At 34.1% G+C, this 26,469-nt stretch overlaps 3 protein-coding genes and 1 long non-coding RNA gene across 7 annotated transcripts in view; 2 read left to right on the forward strand and 2 right to left on the reverse strand.

Moving 5' to 3' along the window:
• The first annotated feature begins 351 nt into the window (after nucleotides 1-351).
• On the forward strand, nucleotides 352-1,388 carry LOC123690053. The gene is made up of 2 exons (XR_006750881.1): nucleotides 352-412; nucleotides 532-1,388. It is a non-coding gene; the product is annotated as an uncharacterized LOC123690053 (long non-coding RNA).
• A 2,196-nt stretch (nucleotides 1,389-3,584) lies between these two features.
• On the forward strand, nucleotides 3,585-5,146 carry LOC110993118 (mitochondrial-processing peptidase subunit beta). Its single transcript, XM_022259232.2, has one exon. It carries the CDS (start codon nucleotides 3,684-3,686, stop codon nucleotides 5,076-5,078), a length of 1,395 nt encoding a protein of 464 aa, XP_022114924.1. The 5' UTR covers nucleotides 3,585-3,683; the 3' UTR covers nucleotides 5,079-5,146.
• Nucleotides 5,147-5,357: 211 nt separating this feature from the next.
• On the reverse strand, nucleotides 5,358-17,097 carry LOC110993117 (conserved oligomeric Golgi complex subunit 3). The gene is made up of 12 exons (XM_022259231.2): nucleotides 16,864-17,097; nucleotides 16,292-16,474; nucleotides 15,994-16,120; nucleotides 15,415-15,563; nucleotides 14,579-14,829; nucleotides 12,538-12,753; nucleotides 10,634-10,773; nucleotides 9,761-9,918; nucleotides 8,917-9,127; nucleotides 7,829-8,241; nucleotides 7,189-7,371; nucleotides 5,358-5,686 (listed from the first exon to the last, which is right to left on the reverse strand). Exons 1-12 carry the CDS (start codon nucleotides 17,005-17,007, stop codon nucleotides 5,420-5,422), a joined length of 2,442 nt encoding a protein of 813 aa, XP_022114923.2. The 5' UTR covers nucleotides 17,008-17,097; the 3' UTR covers nucleotides 5,358-5,419.
• Nucleotides 17,098-18,737: 1,640 nt separating this feature from the next.
• Nucleotides 18,738-26,469, reverse strand: part of LOC110993127 (protein bunched, class 1/class 3/D/E isoforms) — a 133,971-nt gene continuing 126,239 nt past the window's right edge. For all 4 annotated transcript variants that reach the window (XM_022259256.2, XM_022259255.2, XM_045632495.1 and 1 more), the window contains one exon: nucleotides 18,738-20,221. In XM_022259256.2, coding sequence (XP_022114948.2) covers nucleotides 20,009-20,221 — 213 coding nt within the window. In that variant the 3' untranslated portion in view covers nucleotides 18,738-20,008. The remainder of the gene's footprint in view (nucleotides 20,222-26,469) is intronic.

Consider the following 26,469-nt stretch of genomic DNA (forward strand, 5'->3'; position numbering starts at 1 on the left):
TTGCAAATAAATTTAAGATGACTCGGATTTATAAGTAAAACTAAGTACAATGTTAATGTGTATATAATTAAAATGTTCGGTTATTTTTCCGTGAAACAACTTGTATTCGTTAAATTATACCTATATACACTTTGGATATAGGTTGTCATGTGTAAGTTGGCGTGTGGCAGAAAAAGGTACTAATTTTGACAGTTGTGTTGACAGTTCTAACAGCTTGGTAGCCTCACGTGTGTCGGTGCTAATAATTTGTGTTTTAAAGTGTAAAAATCATTACGAAACATGCCAAAAGTAGTGCGGAGTGCAGCTAGAGAAATTATTCTAGCTGTAAAACGTTTTTGTGAAGAGGAGAAACGTAACAATGGGCCGATTATTCCATTTCAACAAGTGAATGCTCGAACAGCGGCTTTGACAGGTAAAGTATTGCCAGTTAAAAGTGATATTTATATCCCCAAATTTAGGGAAAAATAATAATTGCTTTTGAAAGTAAATGTGATTGATGGATAACTTAAAATATTTTTTGTTTTATTTAAGGTGTTTCTGAAAGAACCGTGAACCGTATAGTTTCAGAGGGAAAAATCATGGAAAGTAATTTTACAGCGAGAACTGAAGTCCCTAATCAAGCAGCTCAAGGACCTTCCACATCCACAGCTTGTGATGACAATTCCACACCAGAGAACACTACTTCCGAGGCTAAGACGATAAAACTAGTCACTCCAGGTAAAAGTAGAAAAAGAAAATAAACTGTTTCTGATTTGGATGACTTTGATCTTTGTGTTATTAGACGCAAAATCCAATCTTATTATTTAAATAATTCCGTCCCTACTCTCAGAAAATTACATTGTGATCTAAAGGCAGACATCAATTTCAAGGGTAGTATAGAATCTCTCAGAAAAATACTACACAAGTTGGGATTTAGTTATAAAAAGAATAAATCCAAAAGGATGGTTCTCATGGAGCGATATGATGTTGTTGCCTGGCGATCAAGATTTTTACGAGAAATAGACAATAATAGAAGGAGTGACAATCCGAGGCCAATCGTTTATTTGGACGAGACTTATTTACACCCTGGCTATAAAGTTAAAAAATGTTGGCAGTCTGAGGAAACTGAAGGTGTCCTTACAGAAGTCTCAGAAGGTCAGAGATGGATCATAGTGAATGCCGGAAGTGAGAAAGGTTTTATCCCCAATAGTCTTTTGTGTTTCAAATCTAAGACCAAAAGTGGAGATTATCACGACGAGATGAATGGAGATAACTTCAGTAAATGGCTACAAGAAAAGCTTATCCCAAACTTAGAGCCCAATTCATTAATAGTGATGGACAATGCGTCATATCACTGTATTAAAATAAATAAACGCGTGACAATGAACAGTAAGAAACAAGAGATGCAAGATTTCATAAAAAAAAAACAATCTTTCATACTTGGAAACCATGAAAAAAGCAGAATTGTATGAAATTATAAAAACAATCAATCAGGAGAATGTCTACTTAATTGATGAAATATTAAAGAAACATGGTCATAAGGCTGTAAGACTTCCGCCTTATCATTGTGACTTTAATGCAATAGAATTCATTTGGAGTTCGTTCAAAAGAATATTTGCAGACACAAATGTTACTGGCCTCTCTGAAAACATGGAACAGAGAATCCATAGTGCATTTTCCAAAATAACTGCTGAAGAATGGCAGAAACACTGTAATCACGTTATAAATGTTGAAAATAATTATCGTATGACAGACAACCGCCTTGAAACAGTAATGGAACCATTTTTAATTGATTTGAATAGCAGCGACTCAGATTCTTCTGACACAGATGACTCTGAAGAATTCATGGAAGGAATAATGCCTCTAACAGACCATAATTACCATAAAAAATAATTTTTTGTTATTAAGTTTTTTATTTACCTTTAATGTAATATCTAAGAATATCCATCAATCCAAACTAAACAAAAAAAGTGGCAACACAGAGGGTTGTAGGAGGCGCCGCCACTGGAACGCCAACTTATACTTGACAGTCTATATTAGATTTGTCTTCCATAGAATATAATTTTATGTTTAGTTTATTCATAGATTTACGAAGGGCTAATCTTAATTTGAAAATGGTTTCTGTTTTAAAACAACAGAGTTAATTACATTTTTTTTTACCAATAGTATTTCCATGTTTAATATATAGATGTTACGGACAACGAACAATGCGATTTAGAAAGCTGGTTAATGAAGCTGAAGGAAACGGTCGGCGGTTGCGCAGATAGCAGAAGGGTCGGTCGATCCCTTTTACCAGCGTGTAGTTAAGGCTTAGTTATATGTTATTATTTGTATACTTTTAGATCCACCAGATCGAGACATCGTACGCTTATAATAGTGATAAACAAAGACAAAAAAAATTACCTTTTTCTTTATCACTACAGACTAAATGGATGTTTGGATATAATGCTTCTCGATTGTCAACAATGTTAATTATAAGTAAATTAACGTTTAAAGAACTTTATTTCACATATATTTATTTATTTCTTTTCAATGAGCAACTTAATATGACAGGAAATGAAACAAACGAGATCCACGACGTCATCAGAAATTCGTACTAATTTTAGTCTAACTATATTACTTATTAATTTATTAATGACAAACATTCTGATATGTCTTTTAATACCCTTTTAAATTGGTTAAAGACGCAAGTAATCTTCATAGTACTATCACTAATGTCAAAAAAACAACTGATTGAGAATCCGATATCTATTGCTAATTAATGTTTAAAGAACTTTATTTCTCAATACAAAAAAATATGTATTCACAGGAGAAACTTAATATTAATATATATATATATAGCCGTCTTAATTTCATAGTCAACTGTGTTCATTCTAACATGCATCTTTAGTGCCTTTTTGAATTTGTCAAACATTCCAATATTGCGACTTTGAGATGGAAATTGAAAAAAATAATTGCACACCCTCATACCTAATAGATTTCTTCAAATAATTTGTACGCGGCTTAAGATAAGCAAACTCGCTCGACGACTGACGAGTATTGCGTGTCGTTGAGTATTTGATTTTTTTTAAAAGATAAGCAACTATGGCGAGAGTTATTTAATTTTTTTTAGATTAAGATACAGGTGCTATATACTATGGTTGTTTAATTGTCATAATTTTGGTTTCTTGGTAGATTTTATTAGTCGGTGTTAAAAAAAATTATCTAAATAATGCTTGAAATCAACTTACTATCTCTTTATAAAAATAAAGCTAATATATATCTTTGAGAATTTTCGATTAAACTCAAACTTACTCAGACTTTCGTGGTATCCCTACATAGTCTTGCCTTGAACATTAAAAAAAACTATTTACTTTTAAAAAATTGTTACAAAAATTAATACTTATATGTAACCCCGGATCTTACAATTATAACCTTTATTTTACTTATAACCAAGAAAACACTTTTGTATAAATTGTAATTGTACAGAATTCAAATCTATCAACAATTTTAAATGATACAATTATTATCTGATGAAATTTGAATGATAATTATTACCTGTAGTGACATACTGCCTCAAATTGTGTTCAATCGACATGACATTTCTAAACTGTCAAGGATCAAGAGATCTGATTTGTCAATTAAAATTTCATCTTTCAACACCGTTTTACACCATTACGTAAATCAGCGAGCAAAATCTTCAGCCAGCACAGCTCCAAAGAAAAATGTTGAAAGTAGCGACTACGTTAAGGCTTTTATCAAAGCAGCAAAGATTATTTGCTACCGCTGCAAATCAACATGAAGCTTTAGTGAACGTTCCACCCACTAAGCTTACAGTGCTCGACAATGGGATCCGTGTAGCCACTGAAGATTCTGGCTCAGCAACTGCAACAGTAGGCTTATGGATAGACGCTGGCTCAAGGTATGAAAACTCTAAGAACAATGGAGTTGCTCATTTCCTTGAACACATGGCATTCAAGGGAACTAGCAAGAGGTCTCAAACCGATTTAGAATTACACGTAGAAAACATGGGAGCTCATTTAAATGCTTACACATCCCGAGAGCAGACCGTATTCTATGCTAAATGTCTTGCTAATGATGTTTCTAGTGCCATAGAGATCCTTGCTGATATCATTCAAAACTCTTCCCTTGCCGAACCCGAAATCGAACGAGAGCGAGGTGTTATCCTCCGTGAAATGCAAGATGTAGAGAGCAATTTGCAAGAGGTTGTATTTGACCATCTGCATGCTACAGCATTCCAAGGTACGCCTCTAGGACAGACCATCTTAGGCCCAACCAAAAACATTAAGAAGATTTCGAAAGCAGATCTCCAACAATACATCAAAACTCACTACCAGCCTTCTAGAATTGTCCTGTCTGGTGCTGGAGGAGTAGAACATGGTAAATTAGTAGACCTAGCAAAGAAACATTTGGGTGGGCTGAAAAACACTGCTTTAGATGTACCAGATATCACTCCATGCCGTTACACGGGCTCTGAAATTAGAATAAGGGATGACTCCATGCCATTGGCTCACATTGCTATTGCTGTGGAAGGTGCTGGCTGGACAGATGCAGACAACATTCCTTTAATGGTGGCAAACACTCTTATTGGAGCTTGGGATCGTTCCCAAGGTGGTGGAGCAAACAATGCCTCATACCTTGCTAGAGCTGCTTCAATTGAAAACTTGTGCCACAGCTTCCAATCTTTTAACACTTGTTACAAAGACACTGGACTGTGGGGTATCTACTTTGTATCAGAACCTATGCAGATTGAAGACATGCTATACAACATTCAATCGGAATGGATGAAGCTCTGCACCTCAGTGACGGAAGGTGAGGTTGAGAGGGCTAAAAATCTATTGAAGACCAACATGTTACTGCAGCTTGATGGCACTACACCAGTCTGTGAAGATATTGGCCGTCAAATCCTATGCTACAACAGGCGTATTCCAATTCATGAGCTTGATGCTCGTATTGAAGCAGTTTCTGTACAGAACATCCGTGACGTCTGTTACAAATATTTGTTTGACAAATGCCCAGCTGTAGCTGCAGTGGGACCTACAGAAGCTCTCCCAGACTACAACAGAATCCGATCTAGCATGTACTGGCTCAGAGTTTAAAAATGATATTAGTGTATCTTAGTTTCAATTTACAAAACAGTTAAGAAAAATTAAACCTCTCACCCAAATGTCTGTTGTTTTATTAATTAAAACACAATATCTTTGGTGTATGTATTTATTGATAAATAAGTTAAATAATTGTAAATAAATTAATCCCATAAATTGTTGGTATTATTTGGATATCCCCACTAAAAATCTGTTGTGAAATATAATATTTTATGCTATAAGATTACCACATACATATGTCACGGTATCATAAAGCCAAATAAAACTGTACAATAATATAACGCTACTATATTTTATTAATAATAACATATAATATTTATAATTATTTGTTGATTTTAGTTTAACTGATTTTGATTAGTGCTATCTGCTGGTTTATCAGCTTTTTCTGGAATGCTTGTAACACTAGGTTTACGTATCACACTTGTTGGCTTCTTTTTCCCATATGGCAACACTGGTTCGTTATTGCTGATTAAACTTGCAGAAGATATGAAAACTGATACTTGCTCAGGGGTTGGACATGCAACAATTACTATATCATCATAGGTGTATCCCGAGTTGGTTAGTATTTGTTCTAATTGTACAAAGTAGCCAACCACATTGTTCTGAAAAGAAATATTTCATTTTAATTTTTAAGCCTATGAAATTAGTTTAAATTAAATGGCAAAAATAAATTATATTTTTCTACTTTAAAGGATAATGGCATTCGTTATTAGAATGCTTGTACATTTTGACATTATGTAATTAAGTGCTTAAGCGTTAAGTAAGTCAGTATAATTAAATATTTTCCCTATTACCATTTATATTACTACTCCATTTAACGCCATCTATTGGTTAACAACTCTAGGTGATGTTATTAAACATGTTAAATGCTGTTAAGTAAAAGAATAAACTAAATTATAATTTGTTTTAAATGCAGGTGGTGTTATTTACAGGTTATGATAGATAATAATAGATGGCACTTGAACTAAATTTTAACCAAAAACGATTACAACTGTGTGTGATAAAAAGTGCAATTAAGAAAGTTTCCCTTAAGTGTACTCAAAATTGATTGATTGATTATTCCATAGAATTTTTTTTTACCGACTCAATACAGTTGTTATTATAAAGACGTAATGGAAGATTTGGAATCTATTTGAATCTGAATTTGGAAAATGTTCCGACAAGTAGTGCTTGTTTAACATTTTGAGACTAATCTGTATGAGATTTTATGGTTTTTCTATTTTTCTACTGCATTTTTATTTTTTTTCAATACCTTTATTAAAGTTCAACACAGTCCAACAATTTTAGTTTATACATATTTAGTATGTTTTCGTTCACAGAAGAATTTGAAATTAAGGTCTAAAATAGGACCAATTTTATAGACACTTATAAAAATTCAAAAAGGTAATTTTGTACTGGAATATTATAATATGTGCTTAAAGGAGGTAAGAACTGCACAATTCTTTATCTTTTATTAAATAAAATATTAATATAATTAAGCCACTTAATCAATTTTTTAAAAGGCTCAACATAAAACTCAAAGGGCTTAAAGATCCGGTTGCAGGAAGATTTTACTCTTTGACTTTGACATTTAAAAAATGTTATTTTAAGATACTATGATCAAATGCTATGATTATTTGTGAAGGATTATTTTATTAAAAATGAATAACCTCATTGTATCTATAAACATTGTTATTTTAATGTATATGTATAAATAAAAGTGAATCGCAAATAAGCTGTCAAGCCGAAGACGGCTGGACCAATTCCAGTATTTTTTTATTTAGTCCTTGTATTCTGAGGAAGGTTTTGGAGAAGAAGAGAAAAATTGCAAGGAATCTCAGAAATACCTCTCTCTGTTAGTGGCATAGCAATTTTTTTTATAGGTTTGCCAGGTCAGTTAGTTTACTACAAAAATTAAAAAATAGAAACCTATAAGTACTTTTCATAGCAAATTCGTTTTACATGTTTGATTCGTATGGATTATAAACTTAAATCGATATTTTTATCAACTCAAATCGATATTATCGATATAAATCGATATTATTATAAAGGCAAAACTGACAGATGTCAAATGTGATATGTCAAATTGCTACTGTCAAATGCCAGATTAAGCTGTAATACTCACCCGGATAGGTCTAAAAAGAATAAACTCTGTTTCTTTGTTAGCGAGATACAATTGCATTGATCTTTGTAATGGCGCTAGAGTTGTTTTTATTCGTTTTTGTGCTTCTTGTACTGCAACAGCTATTTGGGAAGGAGAAGCCCAATGCTGGGACCTCAGCTGATCCCCTGGTTGAAACGATTGAACCTGTAATAAATAACTTTCTTACGAACAAATTGTTAGCAGACTAGTTATTTATATCGTCGTCCTATTTTTAGGGAAGCCATTTGCTTACCAATAAAAATCTATAAGTTTCGTCGGAAATCGAATCTAGGATATCTGGGACGTACGCTATGAGCATTAAGTGACAGATGTTGCGACTCATAGGGAGTAAATAATTAAATGCAGAAATTATAGATATAATAGAACCCACTTTCTCATTAGATCAGAACCTACGGTGGGTGCCATAACTTTTCAATTTAAAAGAACCATCAACCATTTCAACCAATTTTACTCACCTGATTAATTTATCTTTACCCACCTGATTGGATTGTTTTACCCACCTGATTAATTTATCTTTACCCATCTGATTGGATTGTTATACCCACCTGATTAAAAAAAATCGATTGGAACCAAACAAGGTTTTTAATAAAATAAAACCCACCTTCTCAATAAACACAATCAGAGGTCCGGCCATGATCTCCGTGGCATCTTTAATGAACATTTCACAGCAATTCTTCAACTGTCGATCGACCTCTTTTCTCGAATCGAGTAAATGTTCCTTAACCATCGGCGTTCCCTCCAACAGGAACTCCAACAATGTGTTATTGGCGTTCATCGAGAATATCTGTCGCGGCCTTTGAATTAATCCATAGGCCGCATTTTTCATATTGCTAAAGTCCAAAGAGGTCTCCTTTATGACGAAATCGACTTGGAATGGGGCGATTTGTTCGCGTAATATGAGTAGATGTTTGATTTGGAACAGTTGACCGTCGATACTTGTTTTTAAAGCCGATATTTGGTTGGCAGCGTTTGATACGCTTTGGACGCAGAGGGATATCGCTTCTTGGGCCAATCCTGGAAATAGTATATAAAGTTTAAAATTTAAAAATACATTTGAAATATATATATATATACGTATACAAATGTTATATTTAATTAAATAAATACATAGGTCATATAGCTGTTAAAAATATAAATACTTAATGGTTTCGATTTTAAGTGCTGCTTCGATGAAATACTTTTGTTTATCGCGAATGGAGGAATGGAACTCAAAATTTAGATTTTATGTGAGATGATCCATATGGATTAAAATTAAAATTATATATGTATATATATTACCTATATAAATAAAGGGCATAAATAAAGTTTCACAGAAACTAAAAGTAAAAACGTCAAAACAAGTAATTTACGTTAATAATTGTGATAAGTATATTTCGCAAAATGGTTTACTACATCTGGAATTAGTAGTAAAATTATTTTTAAAGAAATAAAATAAAGTAATTTAGTTTTTTTTTCGATATATTTTTCGTGATATTGAAATATTTCTTATTTTTGTATTAGATCACTTGATTATGTAAATATTTAGATTTACCTTTTTGTAGGTTAAACAAACAAACATCGCATTTTTTTTAATTCCCTCAAATGGGTAAATATTTACCCTTTTTCAGTAGAGAACTTTTTTATTAGCAACACTTGTAAAATGTCAGAATTCTACGGAATAAAAAATTAGAGTATAATATATAGACATACCTTGGAACACCCGTTTTTCCAAGCACCGATACAGCCTTGACAACGCAGCGAGGGTCCGCCTGACCCCGGGGTACCACATGCCGTGAAGGTCAGCCGGGGACGCCTGAGGCCGCCTTTCGAAGACCTCAGATGCACTGGATATATCTGATGTTAGGGAATTACGGGAATCGCTGCGCCTAAGAGTCTGGTCTTGGAGTGATTGGGCTATTTCCTAGAATAGTATATATGTATACTATTATATATAAGTAATATATGTATATTTTTTTAAAGTCGTTTTACGCTGATTACAACGGTCCTTTTATTATTATGTATATAAACTCACTAGCAGCTTAATGAGCTGATGTGCGTGTATTTTCAGATTTGGAGAAAGTATCCAACCTATTTTGAAAAGAGTTCAATGATGGTGCATTGATTTAACTTTCCGGAAGCCTATTCCAGTCGGCCTCTAACCCGGTTTGGGAGAAAGTTCTTTATGGAAGAAAAACACGGTGAAGGAAAAAGTCGTGACGAAACCGACATGTCTAAGACCCAAAAAGTCGATGACGTGTGTCAGGCACTGGAGACTGAAGACTGATACAAGACCGCTATGGCCGCTGGTTAAAAGGCTAGGCTGCGTCCACCCTACATTGAAGGACTGGCTCATGAACACACCTTACACAGTGTTGGAGATGCTTTGAGACCTAATACGTTACACATTTCATTCATCACTCACTCATTCGCTCACTCACTCATTCACTCACTCACTCACACATGCACTCACGCATTTTGAAAACAAACAATAAACAAAAACAATAAGAGAAAAAAATTAATTGATTTTCAAAAAATTCTATGGTTGAGAACTGACCTCCATCATTTCCAGCTTATCCGGATAAGCCAGGTCTCCAGGTGCAGGCTTATAGTGCAAGACATCGGCCCGCAAATGCACATGAGCGCGGAACACAAGTCTTTCCTGTGTGTCCTGTAATAACGCTCGGGCCACAGTCGCTAATGCTTGCAGGGCCGCTGAAATAATAAATCTATTATGAATTTGGGTTCTTAACCGAATCCAAAAAGAACAATTTTCAATTAGACTATTCAATCATTTTATAACCTTAAATATATCCTGTTTGGTTAGGAATTCTAAATTAAAAAAAATTCACCATTCATTTTCCCGTTTTATTTTCTTTCCCTATTTGTCACTACATAGTATAAAACAAAGTCGCTTTCTCTGTCCCTATGTCCCTTTGTATGCTTAAATCTTTGAAACTACGCAACGGATTTTGATGCAGCCTGCGTTTGCAATGTAAGCGGAAAAAATGTAATTATTTACGACATCACATTAGAAACCTCAAAAATAACAGTACTTCTCCACTATTTAATGGATGTTATTATACATAAAAACCTTCCTCTTGAATCACTCTATCTATTAAAAAACCCGCATCAAAATCCGTTGCGTGGTTTCAAAGATTTAAGCATACAAAGGGACATAGGGTCAGAGAAAGCGACTTTGTTTTATACTATGTAGTGATACAGCCCATTACAGCTTATTTAGCAGCGATCGAACGCGTATATTATCGGAGCTTTCCAGCGACGGCAATAACAATACATAATAAAAACCTACTTTTCATCAGCATTGCACAATTGCAATTGCATTGTATAATTGTATAGTTATTATTGTAACTAGACGTAGGAAAATGTACACACATTATACGTATTATACGTATTAAAAAAAACTAACGATCATTATTAACTTGCTCCTCGATAACTTCCACTTTGAGGATGACGCAGAGTTCTGCGAGTGTCTCCAAATGGTTGATGTGGATGATATGAGGTCTCAAAGACTCGTATAGACCCGTACTAAGAGATTGTAGGTAATCTCTGAAAAACAAGTTTACAAATGTAACAGTTAAATGGGAATATGTAATAAAGTATAGACCTTTATTGCCTAACATTAAATGGATTGTGGTGTCACCTCTACATAATTTATATTTATTAGCAGACACGGCCAAGCGTTGCTGTGGGTAAGGTTTTTGTTATTTTACCTAGTAGTAAGCTATTCTATATAGCTTATGTGAAACGTTGGTACTTTTAACACAGCCATCTGTTAAAGTTGGATCAAATAATAAACAAATAATTTGCAATAAAATAAAATTGCGACTATAATTAAAGATCTGAGCTACCCTCTTAAGTTGGGCCAGACTGCTCACGGTGTGCCAATTTAATTTAAAAACGGTTAAGTAGTTTAGGAGTCCATCGCGGACAAACATCGTGACAGGAGATTTATATATATTAAGATAGATCTGTATCTAATTAGGAACATTTATTCAAATATAGAGTGAGTATTATTCGAGCATTTGTTTGTTTAATTACTCTCCCCCAACCTTACAGGAAGACGTGTTACAGTAGCTGAACTTAATTTAGAATTATATGAAAGTAATACAAAGAGTACAAAACAAATTTTAAGTACTATACTTTGTTTAAAAATCAACAAAAAAGAAATTAACGTTCAGAAATAACCGAAATGTACTAAAATAGTACAGATTCAAACAAGCATTAAATACATGAAGGCTCCGAAAACATTTTTAAATTAATTTCAAGCCGTATGGATTATTAATATATTTGATAATCTTATGGATTTCATAAACTGATAAACGGGTAAGTTTCTCAATGAGTAATGGCTTTTTGCATTTCATGGATCAGCTCTCTTAAAAAAATTAGGGAAAAAATCCTCCCAAGTAAAGGTCTTAATGTAGCAACGGCAACGCACTCGCGAGCCCTCTGGCATTGAGTGTCCATGGGCGGCAGTATCACTTAACATCAGGTGAGCCTCCTGCCCGTTTGCCCCCAGTTCCATATAAAAAGCACTGTGAGACCCGTCAAGTTACAGCATCATTGTATGTATAAAATGTAATGTGTATGTCACCGTAAGATTGTAAACATCGTTATATTACAATCGATCCAGTAAGATTGTAAACTATCGATAGATTGTGAACCGTATCATTATGATGGCAATTTAACGCATCATTTTTCGCTATATTGTAATCTACCGAAGTGAAACCGTTAAATTACAATCTGTCCCGCGTCAAATTGTCAACTGTCTGCAAGTTCTTCCTGATTGGTCGGTCTCATTTCATTTAGAAATGAAATAGACGTGTCACTTAAATAAAATAAATTTATTATTTAATAGGAAATTAGAAATCCTGACATATGTTAGAAACAAATTGTAACGAAATATTTATTCTACAAACACAAATTCAAATTAAAAATTTCAAAAAAATCAATAATTATTATGTCTTTAAGCACAAATTATAAAAATAGATATAACAAACAAATATGACGTGTGGCCGGGGTGGCAGAGGCACATACCGTTCAACCAATCAGAGCGCGAGTTGCATTCCGTCCTACGCCGGTTCACAATTTGACCGCTTCCCATCGATAGATTACAATCAAGCGAAAAATGATGCGTTAAATTGCAATCATAATGATACGGTTCACAATCTATCGATAGTTTACAATCTTACTGGATCGATTGTAATATAACGATGTTTACAATCTTACGGTGACATGTACACTGTACAAGCTAGTTTTACTATCAAATTTTCCATCAAATCAGCATTATCAAACTTAAATAAAATGACTTACTCCAGCGCCTGTGAAGTACTAGAGAAGAAATGCTCGTACAAGGCACACTCGTCCCTCAAAGCGAGCGCGAGCAACGAGCAAGCCGAACGTAACATAGCGCAATGATCGCGGGCCTGTTCGCCCGCCACCGCTAACGCTCTCGCCGTCGGCCCGCCCGCTACCTGTTGACGGCGTGAAGCGTACTCACGCTGTATATCTGATAGGAGATGGGCGTAGCTGGAAACAGTATAACAATAGTTCACGTATAGTGTACATAAGGCAGTTCTTGCCATGCACCACAACTTTGTGGAACCAATTGCCCACTGAATTATTTCGAATTAGGGTCCTTCAAGAGCGTGCAAATTCTTAAAAGGCCGGCAACGGACTCGTGAGCGCAGAGCGCTCACGAGTCCGTTTTGAGTGCGTTCGCGTCCGCGTTGAGTGTCCGTGGGCGGCAGTATCACTTAACATCAACTGGGCCACCTGCCCGTTTTCCCCCTGGTTTATATAAAAAAACATAAAAAATAATGCAAGACAATTAAAAAAAAACATTTTATAAACTTGTAATTATTTTACGTTTTGCGTGCATTACAGCGTGCATGGTCACGGTGACCACGGGAAAAAATTTAAATTATGAAAATAATTATAAGTTTATAATAATATTATAGTTTCAATCCGTTAAAAAAGTGTTTTGTTTAAATGTGTAAAATCTATATCTATAGATCTACAATACTATAATATGTAAAAGAAAAAATGCAATGTGTATGTAACACGTACGAATGTATTATTGTTGCTAAAAAAATAACAATAAGAATAAAAGTTGGCAAAAGGAACGGGTCTGATTGTATTGGTCGGGCTGATACTAAGCGCCCACTCCCGGCCGCTATCCCACTACTGCCCGATACGGGGACTTTTGGCTGCTGGGTTTCCCCCCTGGCCCGGTTCGCCCCTCATTAATTAACCTGCACCCCCCAGACTCCTCCGGGGGGTCCATATTAATACCAGGCTTAGTGTGGACGTCCAGTCAACATGGGCCACTCAGCACCAGGACTCCCGACCTCAAACCATCCTCCATACCAGACCTCCGAGTAGCCGGATTACAGGAGACGCCACGCTCCCAGTCGAATAATGTTGCGAAAATAAAGAACATATTATTTGATTTGAATGTAGGTTCAAAACCAAGTAACTGATAATTATTTAATTTTAAGTGAAATTAGTTTTTAATATAAATTTTTATTTTTTTATATTTTTATTTATAAAATATTTACATACTAAAGATTCATTTTTCGTATATAATAAAATTATAGCTTCAAGTTATCAATAGCTTATGAACGCCATCTATCAAGCGTCTATGGAACTAGATGCATGGAAACAACACTTTGCATATTTCACTTGAAACAATAACAAAGGTTAGTGTTCTTGTTCTGGGCTTAAATCTATCCTTAAAAAGATAAACCTAAATTAGGAAATGGAGATGAATTTTAATATGATAGTAGATTTTCTTGCATGATAAATATTTATTTATTCACACTTCGTTTCATTTATACAAATAACATTAAACATGAAATTATAAGGGATGCAACGGGAGGCCTTTTCTCTAACAAGTGATGTCTTCCAGGCAACCATAGTAAGGGAAAAAAACAAGAAGTATGATGGGTGCAAAGTGCAAGAAGCACATAACCTTTATAAATAATCTTTAAAAAAGAAATAGAACCTTAGTCCAAAATAATAAATAATATTAATAAAACAAAACAGAAAGTTAAATGCTAATCTCACAGAAATACAGGCATTACCAAAGCCATGATTGAGTATGTATTTCACATACACACTATTATTACACACACACACAATATGGTTAATCATAAGTCTAAGAACAATGAGCTGTGAGACAGAATTTCTATTAGTCATGTAAGTAATAAATGCTATTACATTAGATTATATTATAGAGGAGCATAACATATAGTTACAAGGACATGAGAATTAATTGGCAGCACTTTAGGCTGTAATATATTCTACTCTATATTTCACATAATTTGTAAAATTGTATTAAATCTAAACTTACTCTTCATTGCTTTCCGCTCGTTTCTCAACCTCACTTATCACCATGCGTAGTTTAGGTCCTACCGCTTGAAACTTCCCAAAGTAAACAGCATATGCCATATCCACCGTTTCACCATCTGGTTCCTCTGGTGACAAAACTTGCTCCGTTGCTTGGTTTAAAATGTGGTTCACATAACTACGAATAAGTGACATAGCTCTACTTTGAAGATGGCGATATTTTACTGTATAGGTGTGGGCTTCTTTGAAGTTGCTCTGTAATATTGTTTTCTTATTAAAAAACCTTTTTCTTGGTAATTATACAATACACTTATACACAATTATACAATACAATATAAGACTTATCAATTACTAATAAAAAAGACTTTTACTTCAAGTAACATAGAAATTGGTGTCATTGGATTGTGTTATATGACTCCAAATAGAAGTCAAAATTGGCGTGGTATAATAGATGTAAAAAGAAAAATAGCAATAATTTAATTTTGTTTGTAAGTAAAATATTAAAATTAACAGGTATAAAAATTATTTTTCCGAGGGTTCAGCATCCTTACTGTCATTAAAGATTAGTCAGAGAACTCTAAATCATTAACATTAGTACTATATCCTGTGTTATCTATTGTATGTATAATCTATCTATGTAAGTTAATAAATATTTTGTTATTATTAGAATAAATTTATGATATACCAATATCCTCTATATAATATAGTATTGACTATGTCAAGCATGCAAGTTGGGCAAGTTTGATGTATTGACTCCAAATATGTAGTTAAAATTCACAATTTAACTTATTAAACGGAGCTCCATTTAAGGCAACAGCCGTTGTGGACATACATACTTACATTAGCCCTCATATAGTTCAGACATTCATCTATTTTTGACAGTACATTGAAAAATGTGTCACTGTTAACTGACATTGTTGGACTGTTAAGCCTTTGGCTGAGATGTTCTACCTGTGTGAAGTAATGTAATCTCTGCTTAACATCATCACCTGGAAACAATTAAGCTAAAATTATATTTCAAGAATTCATAGCAAAATATTGGATTTTTAATTCATTGGAACAATTTGTAACAAATATATAAAAGGATTTGTTTTCATGCTGTTTCTTTAAAATTGGCAATCAAATAATTATTGTTATGATTTAAAAAAGAAAGTTTAATCAAAATAAATATATATATAAACAAATATACTATAACAAAGAATGTCAAATTAGTTATAACTTTAAAGAAATCAGGGTATGAAGTTCTTAAGTAACAATTTTTTATTTACACACAACTGGTAATTTTTTTTAAATAATAAATTTGACACAAAAGGCTGATCAAACCTAGCTTAAAAAAAATATAAATAAAACATATGTAGTAATATGCTGCCCATAAAAGCCACAACTACTATTAATTAAAAAGGGTAAAGAAATTTATACCAATGCTCGATAACTTTGTCTGATCAGCTAAAAGTTGTTCACTCATGGTATGTAGGGCATTTGTTTTATCGGACACTAAATTATATTCTTGAGTTAGTTTATTTAGGTTTGACAATGTTGATGCAATCTGAAACATATTTCCCATAATACATTCAATTTAATTAGGTTTATTGAGAATTAAAAATGTAAGCATTATGCATCTTCTGATTTAAAAAAGTAAACATATGAAAATAAGTTAAAAATAAGATCAAGATACTATGTATTTTATACATTTGAGGAATTGGTGAAAATAGTATACCTCATCTGTTAATAAAACACACTCATTACGTCTATCTTCTAGCTGCTTATAATATGCCTCATAAGGACCATCATTTGCCTTAATGTTTTGTTCACTTAAGCTGTTGTAAAATTCAAGGAAATCATACACTGTATTCAACTCTGGTGCATCAGATTTTGAAATATTTTCTTCCTGTGGTTTATCCTGAAATATTTAGATTTTTTGTAAATAATATGGTTTCTACTTTATGGAACCTAGTAATGTTATCTCATATTATGTGAACATAGCTTGAATGCCCTTTAATATTACAGATTTGTTGTTTATATTTGTACTTTATGTGTTGGTTGTTGCTGAATTAGTAATACAGTAGGTTAAGCTTTAGATATCCTTATTAGTAATATTGGTCAAATACTTTTTTAAATAACGACATTTTATATAGATATAAAATGTATCAGTGTCAGAAAATCACTTTTTCAGTGTTTACACTAAACACTCAAGTTTAAGTGGTTTTTGTCCTTTATAGAGAGTAAATTAAAATACGCCACAACGACCAGGTAAGGTTTCCAGTGAATATATATTTTAGACAAACGTACTTCCAATTCTTCATCATCGTGTAATGCAGTCTCTAAATCTAAAATTGCTTCTCTTTGAGAGCTAGTTAACGGCGCCAAAGGATTATCAGCAGCCTCCCATAATAATAACCTGCTTTGTATTTCTTTCAATGTCATTGTATCCATTTCTGAAAGTTAGTTTAGAGCTACATTAAAAAACTCTATTAATAATATTTGTTTAGATAATTACAGATTAGTTTGTTATTTTAAATTAAGTTGCAGTTATTCTTATTCATCTATTTTTGTTTTTATTAATCATTTTGACCGTTTGACGTGGAATGTAAAACAGGAATTAACATTGACAGCTGACAATTGCAGACACACAGACCACAGACTATGTAAGAGTCTGGTAAGGGTTACCAAAGTCGTCGTATTATAAAACTAATCAAATGTAATGTATGTAATATGTATATAATAAAATAATATAATGTCGTCAATAGCTGTTATCGTTTTGCAGCTATTGAAAACATGTCTTTATTTTACATGCTTCAATGACACTAAGAATACATCTGAACATATTAAAATTTTTGCTCTAGCCGAAACCTCAATATAAAATAAATTCTAAACACTGCCATGGCGTTTAATTCATTTATAAGCAACAAATTCTCAAAAATGTTTAATCTATAACACTCGTTAAAACGACGTTGTGTGACGTGTCGCAAAAACGACAAGATTTTTTTCAACGGGTTCGGAAAGAAACTGTTTAAAAAAATCCTGTTTGAATATAAAATTGTTCGAATTGTTCATTACAAATTTGAAAAAATATTTCAGTATGTTAATCTATATAGACTTTCAAAATATAATTTGTATATCTACTATTGATATCTGTTTAAGTTATTAACAGTAATACCTTACCCTTTTATAGATAAAAACAAAATCAGTCAAAACGATGTAATTAGCCTGAACTTTTTTTCATGAATTTATATATCTATATATATTGCTTTTTTAGCAATTCTTTCCATAAATCATACTATTAGATAGTTAAGCTTCGCAGCTTAGTATTTGAAAAAAAAAAACAATTGATAAATCAATTGTTTTTAAGTATGTTACTTCAGATACCTATTATCGTTTGATAACCGTCATCTGTTCCTCGTCTCGTTATCTGACACTTATTATGATTAATAATGCACGTTATCAAGTTTATTTAAATAAATTAAATTTAGAAATGCTTTAAAATTAGTGAAGCGTCACCGTAGGGGTCGCACACCATAAAATTCGGCTGAGATCAATGAATTTTAAAATACTGCCATCTATCGTTACCGTAACTAATATAGTAACTTGAATAATATAAATAAATTATTGAACTAAGTGTTTAGAGAATTTAAGTTTTAATTAGTCACAAGATGGCAGCAGCTTATATGCTATTTGATTCAAAGCGTTGTTTGTAAAGAAATGTTCAGTAAATTCAGACACTTTAGGCTCATTTTAAAGTTTTTAGGCTATTACTTGATTCATTATGTATTTATTGTTGGTACCTCACAACATATTTGTTCCATGCATTTCCAAAGAACAATTGTATCAAAACGGTGCGAACCATGACTCTACAATGAGATTGACTCGACATCTTACAAAATTAATATGTAGTATGTCATCAAATATCTTATAAGCTACATTATAATCTAATAGGAGGGCAAACGAGCTAAAGGGAAACCCATGCATGCGCATGGACAATCACTTTTAGTGGTGCGTTGCCGATCTTTGTCACTCTCACTTTGAATAGATGGAGGTTGTATATCTCAGGGATGATTTCCAACTGGAGTCGACATGGAGTTCCATTCCATTTTGTTCATCTCATGGTAGCTCTTGAATTCTCTGGACATTAAGGTAAATATTTGAGGGTAAAATTAAACAAAAAAACGATTTTGAGTAGTTCTGCATTTATTGGGTATGAGGAACCTTTCTGGTCAACATAAGCTACAATGGACATTCTGTTTACAATATATTTACAATTTTCAGAATTATATTATCATATCTAGCAATGAAGTAAAATTACGGCATATTCACAATAATTAAGAGGACTAAATAGATCATCTATACACATATATGTAGTAGTCTTGTATAAAACTCTACTCTAGTACGTTCCTTTGCTGGGACTACGAAACCAAGGCTCACATTCACTGACCCATTAATTACATTTACAATCTTTCCATACAATCAGTCTCCAGCCACTTTGTTCTTTTGTTTACGATAAACAATAAAGCGATTTACAGCGTACATATTTCATTACTTCATTTAAGCCATTCTCTGATGGCATCGGACGTACTACCCTATATACATCACCCGACTTACAACTTGTACTATATACAAACAATTTATAATATTTAAAAAAATACAATGTTAAATTGCTATGTGTAAACTCTATTATCGATATAGGTTTGGAATAAAAATAGATTTTTTTTTTCAGTTTCAGCGTGCAAAATTTTCTAAAGCCAGCGCTTGCACGAGGCCATACTCTCACATCGACTACATCTACAGACTCTTTAGTATAACGCTAAACATCACTCGTTGATGTCCGAACACTATTTAAAGTGTATGAATCAAAATACAACTAAATGATAAAGCACACAACACAATCAGTACATCTATCGATGATCTTGCGATTTAAATGTAACAAGATAAATAACTTAAATACATACAAAAAGTACAAAATAAATTAACAGTCAATTGTTCAATGCGTAGATATATCCGACTATTTTATCATAAACACACGACTTAATTTACTTATATGGAATACATTATATGGATAGCGATGCCTAAAATCAAAATCATACAGACGTAACGTCGAAACACTAAAAAGTCTCAGTCGAGACGCGCAGCAAAAGCATGGCAGTTAGCACGAAATTCTGCACCCTAAAGATTAAATAACAGAAAAATATATCTATGTATTGAAGCATAATAATCGAAGGCTAAACAGGCCGCTGCGGGCTCTACACTAGCCACGTTCACATGTACTCCGATATGCTATGCACGTTGTGTGCCCACTCCTTCCCTCGGCGCTGCGTCCATCTGTTAACCTACGAATTAACATAGCACAGCCATTGTGACTCGTTCCCGCGTGTCGCGCGCCGAGGGGGAGGCCGAAAGAGCCGAGCCGGCATCACCGGCGGCGTTCGAGAGACCGCTAAGCTTATGACACGGGCGGCTGAGGACCCTGCGCCTGTGGCGGAGGCTTGCTGCCCACCACCGGTAATTGCGCCAACGTGTCTTGGCTGGCGTGTGCGCGCAGATAGCTATTCTCCACCTCCAACTGATTGATCCTCTCCATTAGTTCAGCGATGCGCTCCTTTAGTACTTCCACTTCTTCGCGCACCGCGAACATCAAGTGGCTCTTAACCAGATCCTGAAACAACACAAAAATATTTGTAAATATATAGAGTTCATGGATTTATTAATTTAATACACAAATATGACTTTGTTGTTGAAAAAACATACTGCTGAACAGTACACAAACAAATGATAACGGATAACTAAGTAGGATAAAAACTGATAAAAAGTATGACGTAATCTTATAAAAAATATTAATACGTAATAGAATTTAAACTTTATCATAAAAATAAATAAAATAAAAGCTTTGAAACAATAACAAGTTACATCAAAACGCACTTTTGTATTAGGCACGACCACATAACAGGGATCCCTTTGACCCTTCTGTCTGATCTCGTAAAGGCATCCATCGCGGGGTTGTACGATATCAATCATTGTACGGCTTAAAATAATTCACGACACGAAACGTGGAATAACAACGATATGTAAAGCACTATTGACTACTGATAACCGAACGGCACAGATGATAATTGAGACGAGTTGTGCGTATGAGTTCTACCGGGCGACTGGTGGTCTGCGCGCGCGGCTGTCCTATTTAAAATGGAGGTGAACACGTCATCGAACACGCGGTCTGTGTGTGCACTCTGAACTCAACGATCCCGTATCGATATAAACTCCTGTTCCAGAACCCTTTCGCATTATGCATTACTGAAATGGCGACCATTGTGAAGCTTGCACAATGGTACAACAAAACAGGAACGTGATGTGTCACGCGAACAGATTATTTTAAAAGTTGGGGTAATACGCACTTAAAAATATATAATAAATATTTGAAATATGCTTATTTACAAATTCCATATTAGTAAAGTAAATACTAGTCTTGATTACATTTCAGTAGGCGAGTGTAAATATTGAATCGATGTTATCGACGCTCTAAAAATGGTTTCTCACGATAAAATAACAGAAAAATAAGTTGCATAATTTACGAATAATGATAGCTTACATATTGATTTATAGTTCAAGTAATAGGAAAATCACTGTGATGAATTATGGCAATTTAAGTCTGGAATGCGGAAAGCATGCAATAATGTGCATAAAAAATCGATATAAATACTAGAGGCCCAAGGCTAACGCCATGAGACCAATACGTTTGCAATGTGAAAAATGTGACGCCTGTAATAACATGAAAAACATTTTCCACCCACACACACTACTCGTAAGTGACTCAAAAAGTTTCGCGTCTCTATAAGTGGCGAGAGAATGTTTTCTCAATTTATATTTGACACAGTTAAATATAGACAATGTATTTGCGCGGGTTGTATGACCTTCAATTAAGGATTTAAGAGTTGCTGGACATCAACCGTCTTTTATTAGTCAGACACTTATGCATGTTATTCAGAGCCGAGACGTCATTATTTACATCACGACAGTTTTAATGCTTATACTGTCATTGAAACCGCAATAACAACAGGACAATTTTTGTCTCGAAATAAAGAGCTATTAAGATTACATGATACATTGATTGTACCTCGTGCATTGAAAGGGAAATAAGATAATGATAAATACGAGATAAGTGTGCCACAAGGTCACCAAGACCTTAGTTATTGTTAATTATTGCATCAAATGCACACATTAGCATGTGAAAGAACATCAAAGTGCATTGCCCTCAAGGAAGAGTACAGTGAACTTTTTCGCAGTCGCGTACCAAATACAGCAGGCGATGATATAATGGGTCCAAGGGCGCATGATTAAACCTGTTGGATTGGTTTTTAACAACGGAGGCAGGAACATTGATTGCCGCTAATACTTATACAATTAGAAACAACCATATTTGCTACGCGGCTAATAACTAATAACCCTCTGAAAATCTAACCGTTCGATGACATACATACAATTTCGATTGGTACATACGCAGTTTGACGCGTGATCGTTCTGAAACCTCATTTGAATTTCAAATACGGTGCTTGAAATGGATAAGAATTAATGTAAACAAGCTCGTACGATTCCCGTCATTCGAGTGAGGTGATGATATCATCATATTTGGACGATGCGACAACAAATTTAATTCTCTATAAAAATACAACATTTTAAAGCGTTCTAAAATGTTTTGTTTACATACTAGTTGCCTACCGCCCATGAATTTAAATTAAACCCTGCTTACAATACAAAACTAGCCTTGATGTTTGTTTTTAACCGAAGTCGTCGACCGTTTTAGCAAAATTAAAGTTTTATTAATTCGACTTAGGTTTCTTCAAGAGCGTACCAAAGGCCGGCAACGCACTAGCGAGCCCTCTGGCATTGAGTGTCCACGGGCGGCGGTATCTTCACGGGTCCGTTTGCCCCCTTTTCTATTAAAAAAATAAGTTACAAACTTGTATATTATTAATAGAAAATAATAAATTAAATATCATGTATCTCAAAATATATACATATGGCAAGGTTGTGTAACAAATAACTATTTTTCTACAATATTTGCGCAGCTGAATACTTAAGTCTATAAATATTCATGAGCAATTCATGACACACTTTAATGGGTTTGTTATGACGATTCATCACTTTTATAGCAATTAATTTATATCAATGTTGAATACAAAAAAAAATAATAAGTTTAAACTTCGAACGTAAATTATACATTGCATATGTCCAAGCCAAAACAGTCCGTGACCCAAGAACGAAAAGTAAACTTATCTTCCTCATTAAACCAATTAATTGGCACATAAAAATTTAATAAATATCACATATATGTAAACATAACATTGACGTAAATTTAGTTATCAAAAGCGATAACCGCACGGCGCAGTGAAAACAGAGAAAGGTTAAAGTAGCGATTTAAACTTAAAGTCTGACTCAGGGCAGCTCATGTGACAAATGAACCTGTAAACAGAGCATTGAACATCATTGAACCCTAACAGAACAGAAGCAACGATCAATATGTAAAGTGATCGTCCAAGGATCAAGACGAAACTGGTTTTTTATATTTAGCCAAGGATGAAGCAATAAACGATACGATTCGGAGAGGTTTAAAATTTCAAAATAAGACGCGATAGCATGTTATCGTGATTTAAATTATATCTGAAAGTGAAGGTCGAGCAGTTGAGGCAAAACATGTTTATGCCGTTTGAGGATTTGAAGCCTATTATAATAAGTAGACATAATCGCTAGATAGCCGATACAACTATCAAGATATGGATAGCGTACAATTCCGTCCAAACAATGAAATTTTCCACTATTTATATGAACAATAGGAAAATATAAATCATAACATTACATATTTGCGTATAACTTATATAACAATTGTATTAGCGGGAATTGAATCGTCGCCTCAAAATTATGAAGACAGTTTCCAACTCACAAATAGACTGTACAATGTACGATGTCAGTATTAATATTGGCTAAAGTTCCTGGAGTGTTACGCGTTTACGACACAATCGAGAACAGGTCCAACAAGAATATTAATTTAATACTTATTTTTATTTAGGACAAGAGTGAAAGATGGTAACGTAGACCTGAAATGAAACCATATAAACCGCTGTAACGAGTTTTTAGGCGGTCGGCGGCTTGTTCCTACAATCTGCTAGAAGCCATACTGTAACCTAAAGTACCAGACTTTTTATGATTAAATAGATCTTTATTTCATGAAATCAGAACGGAGCATGGCCTAGTGGCTTCAGTGTGCGACTCTCATCCCCGTAGTCGTAGGTTCTATCCTCGGCAGTGCACCAATGGACTTATATCTATGTGCACAGTTAACATTCGCTCGAAAGGTAAGGAAGGTAAACATGGTGAAGAAATTGGTTTGCCTTTAACTCAAAAACTCAACGGCGTGTGTCAGGCACAGATGGCTGATCGCTTACTTGCCAATTAGATTGACAAATGATCATTAGATACTTAAAGGTAGCGCCACTGATTTACTTAGCTATCATTTCTTATTCCATGAAAACATTTTTTTGTTGTAAATTTGGCATTGAATGTTCAAGTATTTACGTTTTTGTCAAGTCTTGAAAAAAACCTTCGTCTTGAAAAGCGACCGTTCCAAACAAGAATTACTAACAAATTGTATGAACACAGTGATACTCTAAGCAGACTTCATATGGTTTCTGCAAGCACCGTAATACAATCAAGGTTAGCCAATCACGGCACGCAAGAAACCTCATGCTTAAACTATCGCTTATCCCATTGCATTACAGCAATCAGTAATTTGCTGAGCACGTGTTCACCTCCAGTGGCGCATTGGGGGCAGCTTTCCTTCCGTAGTCTATTCTTAGTGTCGGCAGGTCACGCTCGACTCATGCAAATCACGTACAATGAACATAGCATAGTGCTAAGCATAATGCTAATGTCAAGAAGAAAATTCTACACATCTGGTCCCTCTCACAATAAAATTGATATCGTGTTTTAATGTATTTTGACTTGTATGACCATCGGTTTGTAATAACGACAGAAGTAACTTAAACGAAATTCCTTAAATACATCTGTAAATAATTATGTTTCTGCTTGGCCTAAGATCAAACCGACTGGATATAAAAGATAAAAGGGTGAACTAGCGAGCGGTTTAAAAACAAATACGACACAAAGTACCGATGTTAACGATCAAAGGAAAAATAAAACGGTCTTTCACGTTACGCGGTTGGGCTGTCGGAAAACGGGTCAGTAGTGTGAGCTATGGTCGCAAACTAAATGTGAAAATCCCGAATAAACATAACATAGCTGATGTAATCGCGTACTGAATTCAGAAGCGGGGCTGTTGCAAAACATACACAGCATATTTCACAATTTTATCATTGACTGCACACACAGTCAGACAGCACTTATCTATTGCTTATTTTTCTCTTGTTATATGATTATACATTCCCTCTCTTATAGTACACACGAACATGTGCGATGGAATATTTTTGTTCATAATATGTAAATCGAGACAGATAGTGATAAAATTACGCAACGGACCAAATGTGTGTCACGTGTTCTATAAATAATTTTTATATACAGTTCCGCAGATAAAGATATAGCAGATATATTTATCAATACTTGGGTGGATTTATAATATATTTGTTTGATAAAAAATAATATAATTAAGGAACGATAAGGCTATGGTGATATCGTTTAGTAAAACATAATTGTGATTATACCGCCCTGGTTGGTTTATTATTACTTTAATTAATTTATCGAATAATGGCAATACAAATAATGTTTTTGTATGGCTTGAAAATTAATTGTAAGAAAACCATTAAAACAAACAGATACATTGCTGTATTGTCTATTATAAGGGCATGGTCATTATATTTAAGGCCTTATCTAGTTGATAAAAGTGCCTGGGACTAGTGCTGGGCAGGCTACTTCTAATTAAATTGCTATATTTGTTTTAAATATTGTAGAATTGTTTGATGATTTGCTTTTTTTTAAAAGGAGTACCTACCGAGTTTTTTACGCCGGCTTTTTCTCTCGGCCAACACCCTCTGTCTTCTTTGCCGATGAGTAGGGATGCCAACAGGTTCGAATTTAATGATGGGAATAAGTGATACAATGATGATCTTATGTTCCAAAATAAATGTATTTTTTTTTCATGTAAAAGAACGTAAAGAAAACATAATTTTTCCGCTCCAGTAAATTCATTAGGAAAAACAAGGACCGAGTGATAAAAATACTATAGAGCGATGGGCATTAGGGCGGGATTGGGGTCAATCGTTGGAGGCCATCTGCTACTATTGCTAATTATAGACGGTACGATGTGCAAGCGCACATCTATGAGGCTCAATTGAAATCACGAATACGCCGTGTGGACGGAGCAAAGCTAAAAAAGCCTTTACGAAACCAGTAATCGCCGGAAAAGGTGTTTTCGAACTCGTTGGAGCAGGATTGCTGATCGCAGTTTCCATTTTGAGATTTAACCTTCCAGGTAGTTTGATAAATAATTTCACAACATATTAAATATGCATAAATTTTGCGACGCCATCAAATTTAGAGTGTAGAAAGAGTAGTAGTAGTAGTAGAGAAACATAAAGATGTTATGTGGATAGCTAAGTTAATCATTTAATTGGGTGCGACGTAAAAACCGGACAAACATTCATTGTTCATATTGTTTATAAAGTGGACCGTTAACTAAACGGCAATTACGAAATTCCATCAACCTAGATACATATATTTTAAATACTCGTTGCTCTGATATCATCTTATGACTATTGACATAACAGACTTTATTGAGGACTGTTGATCTCATCCCTGAGACCGTAGGTTCGAGCCCCGGCTGTGCACCAGTGGAATTTAACGCATTTAAGATTCGCTCAAACGTTGAAGGAAAACATCGTTCCTTGTTTTGCCTTAGACAGA

This window comes from Pieris rapae, chromosome 20, assembly GCF_905147795.1.
Source record: "Pieris rapae chromosome 20, ilPieRapa1.1, whole genome shotgun sequence".
NCBI classification, from domain to species: domain Eukaryota; kingdom Metazoa; phylum Arthropoda; class Insecta; order Lepidoptera; family Pieridae; genus Pieris; species Pieris rapae.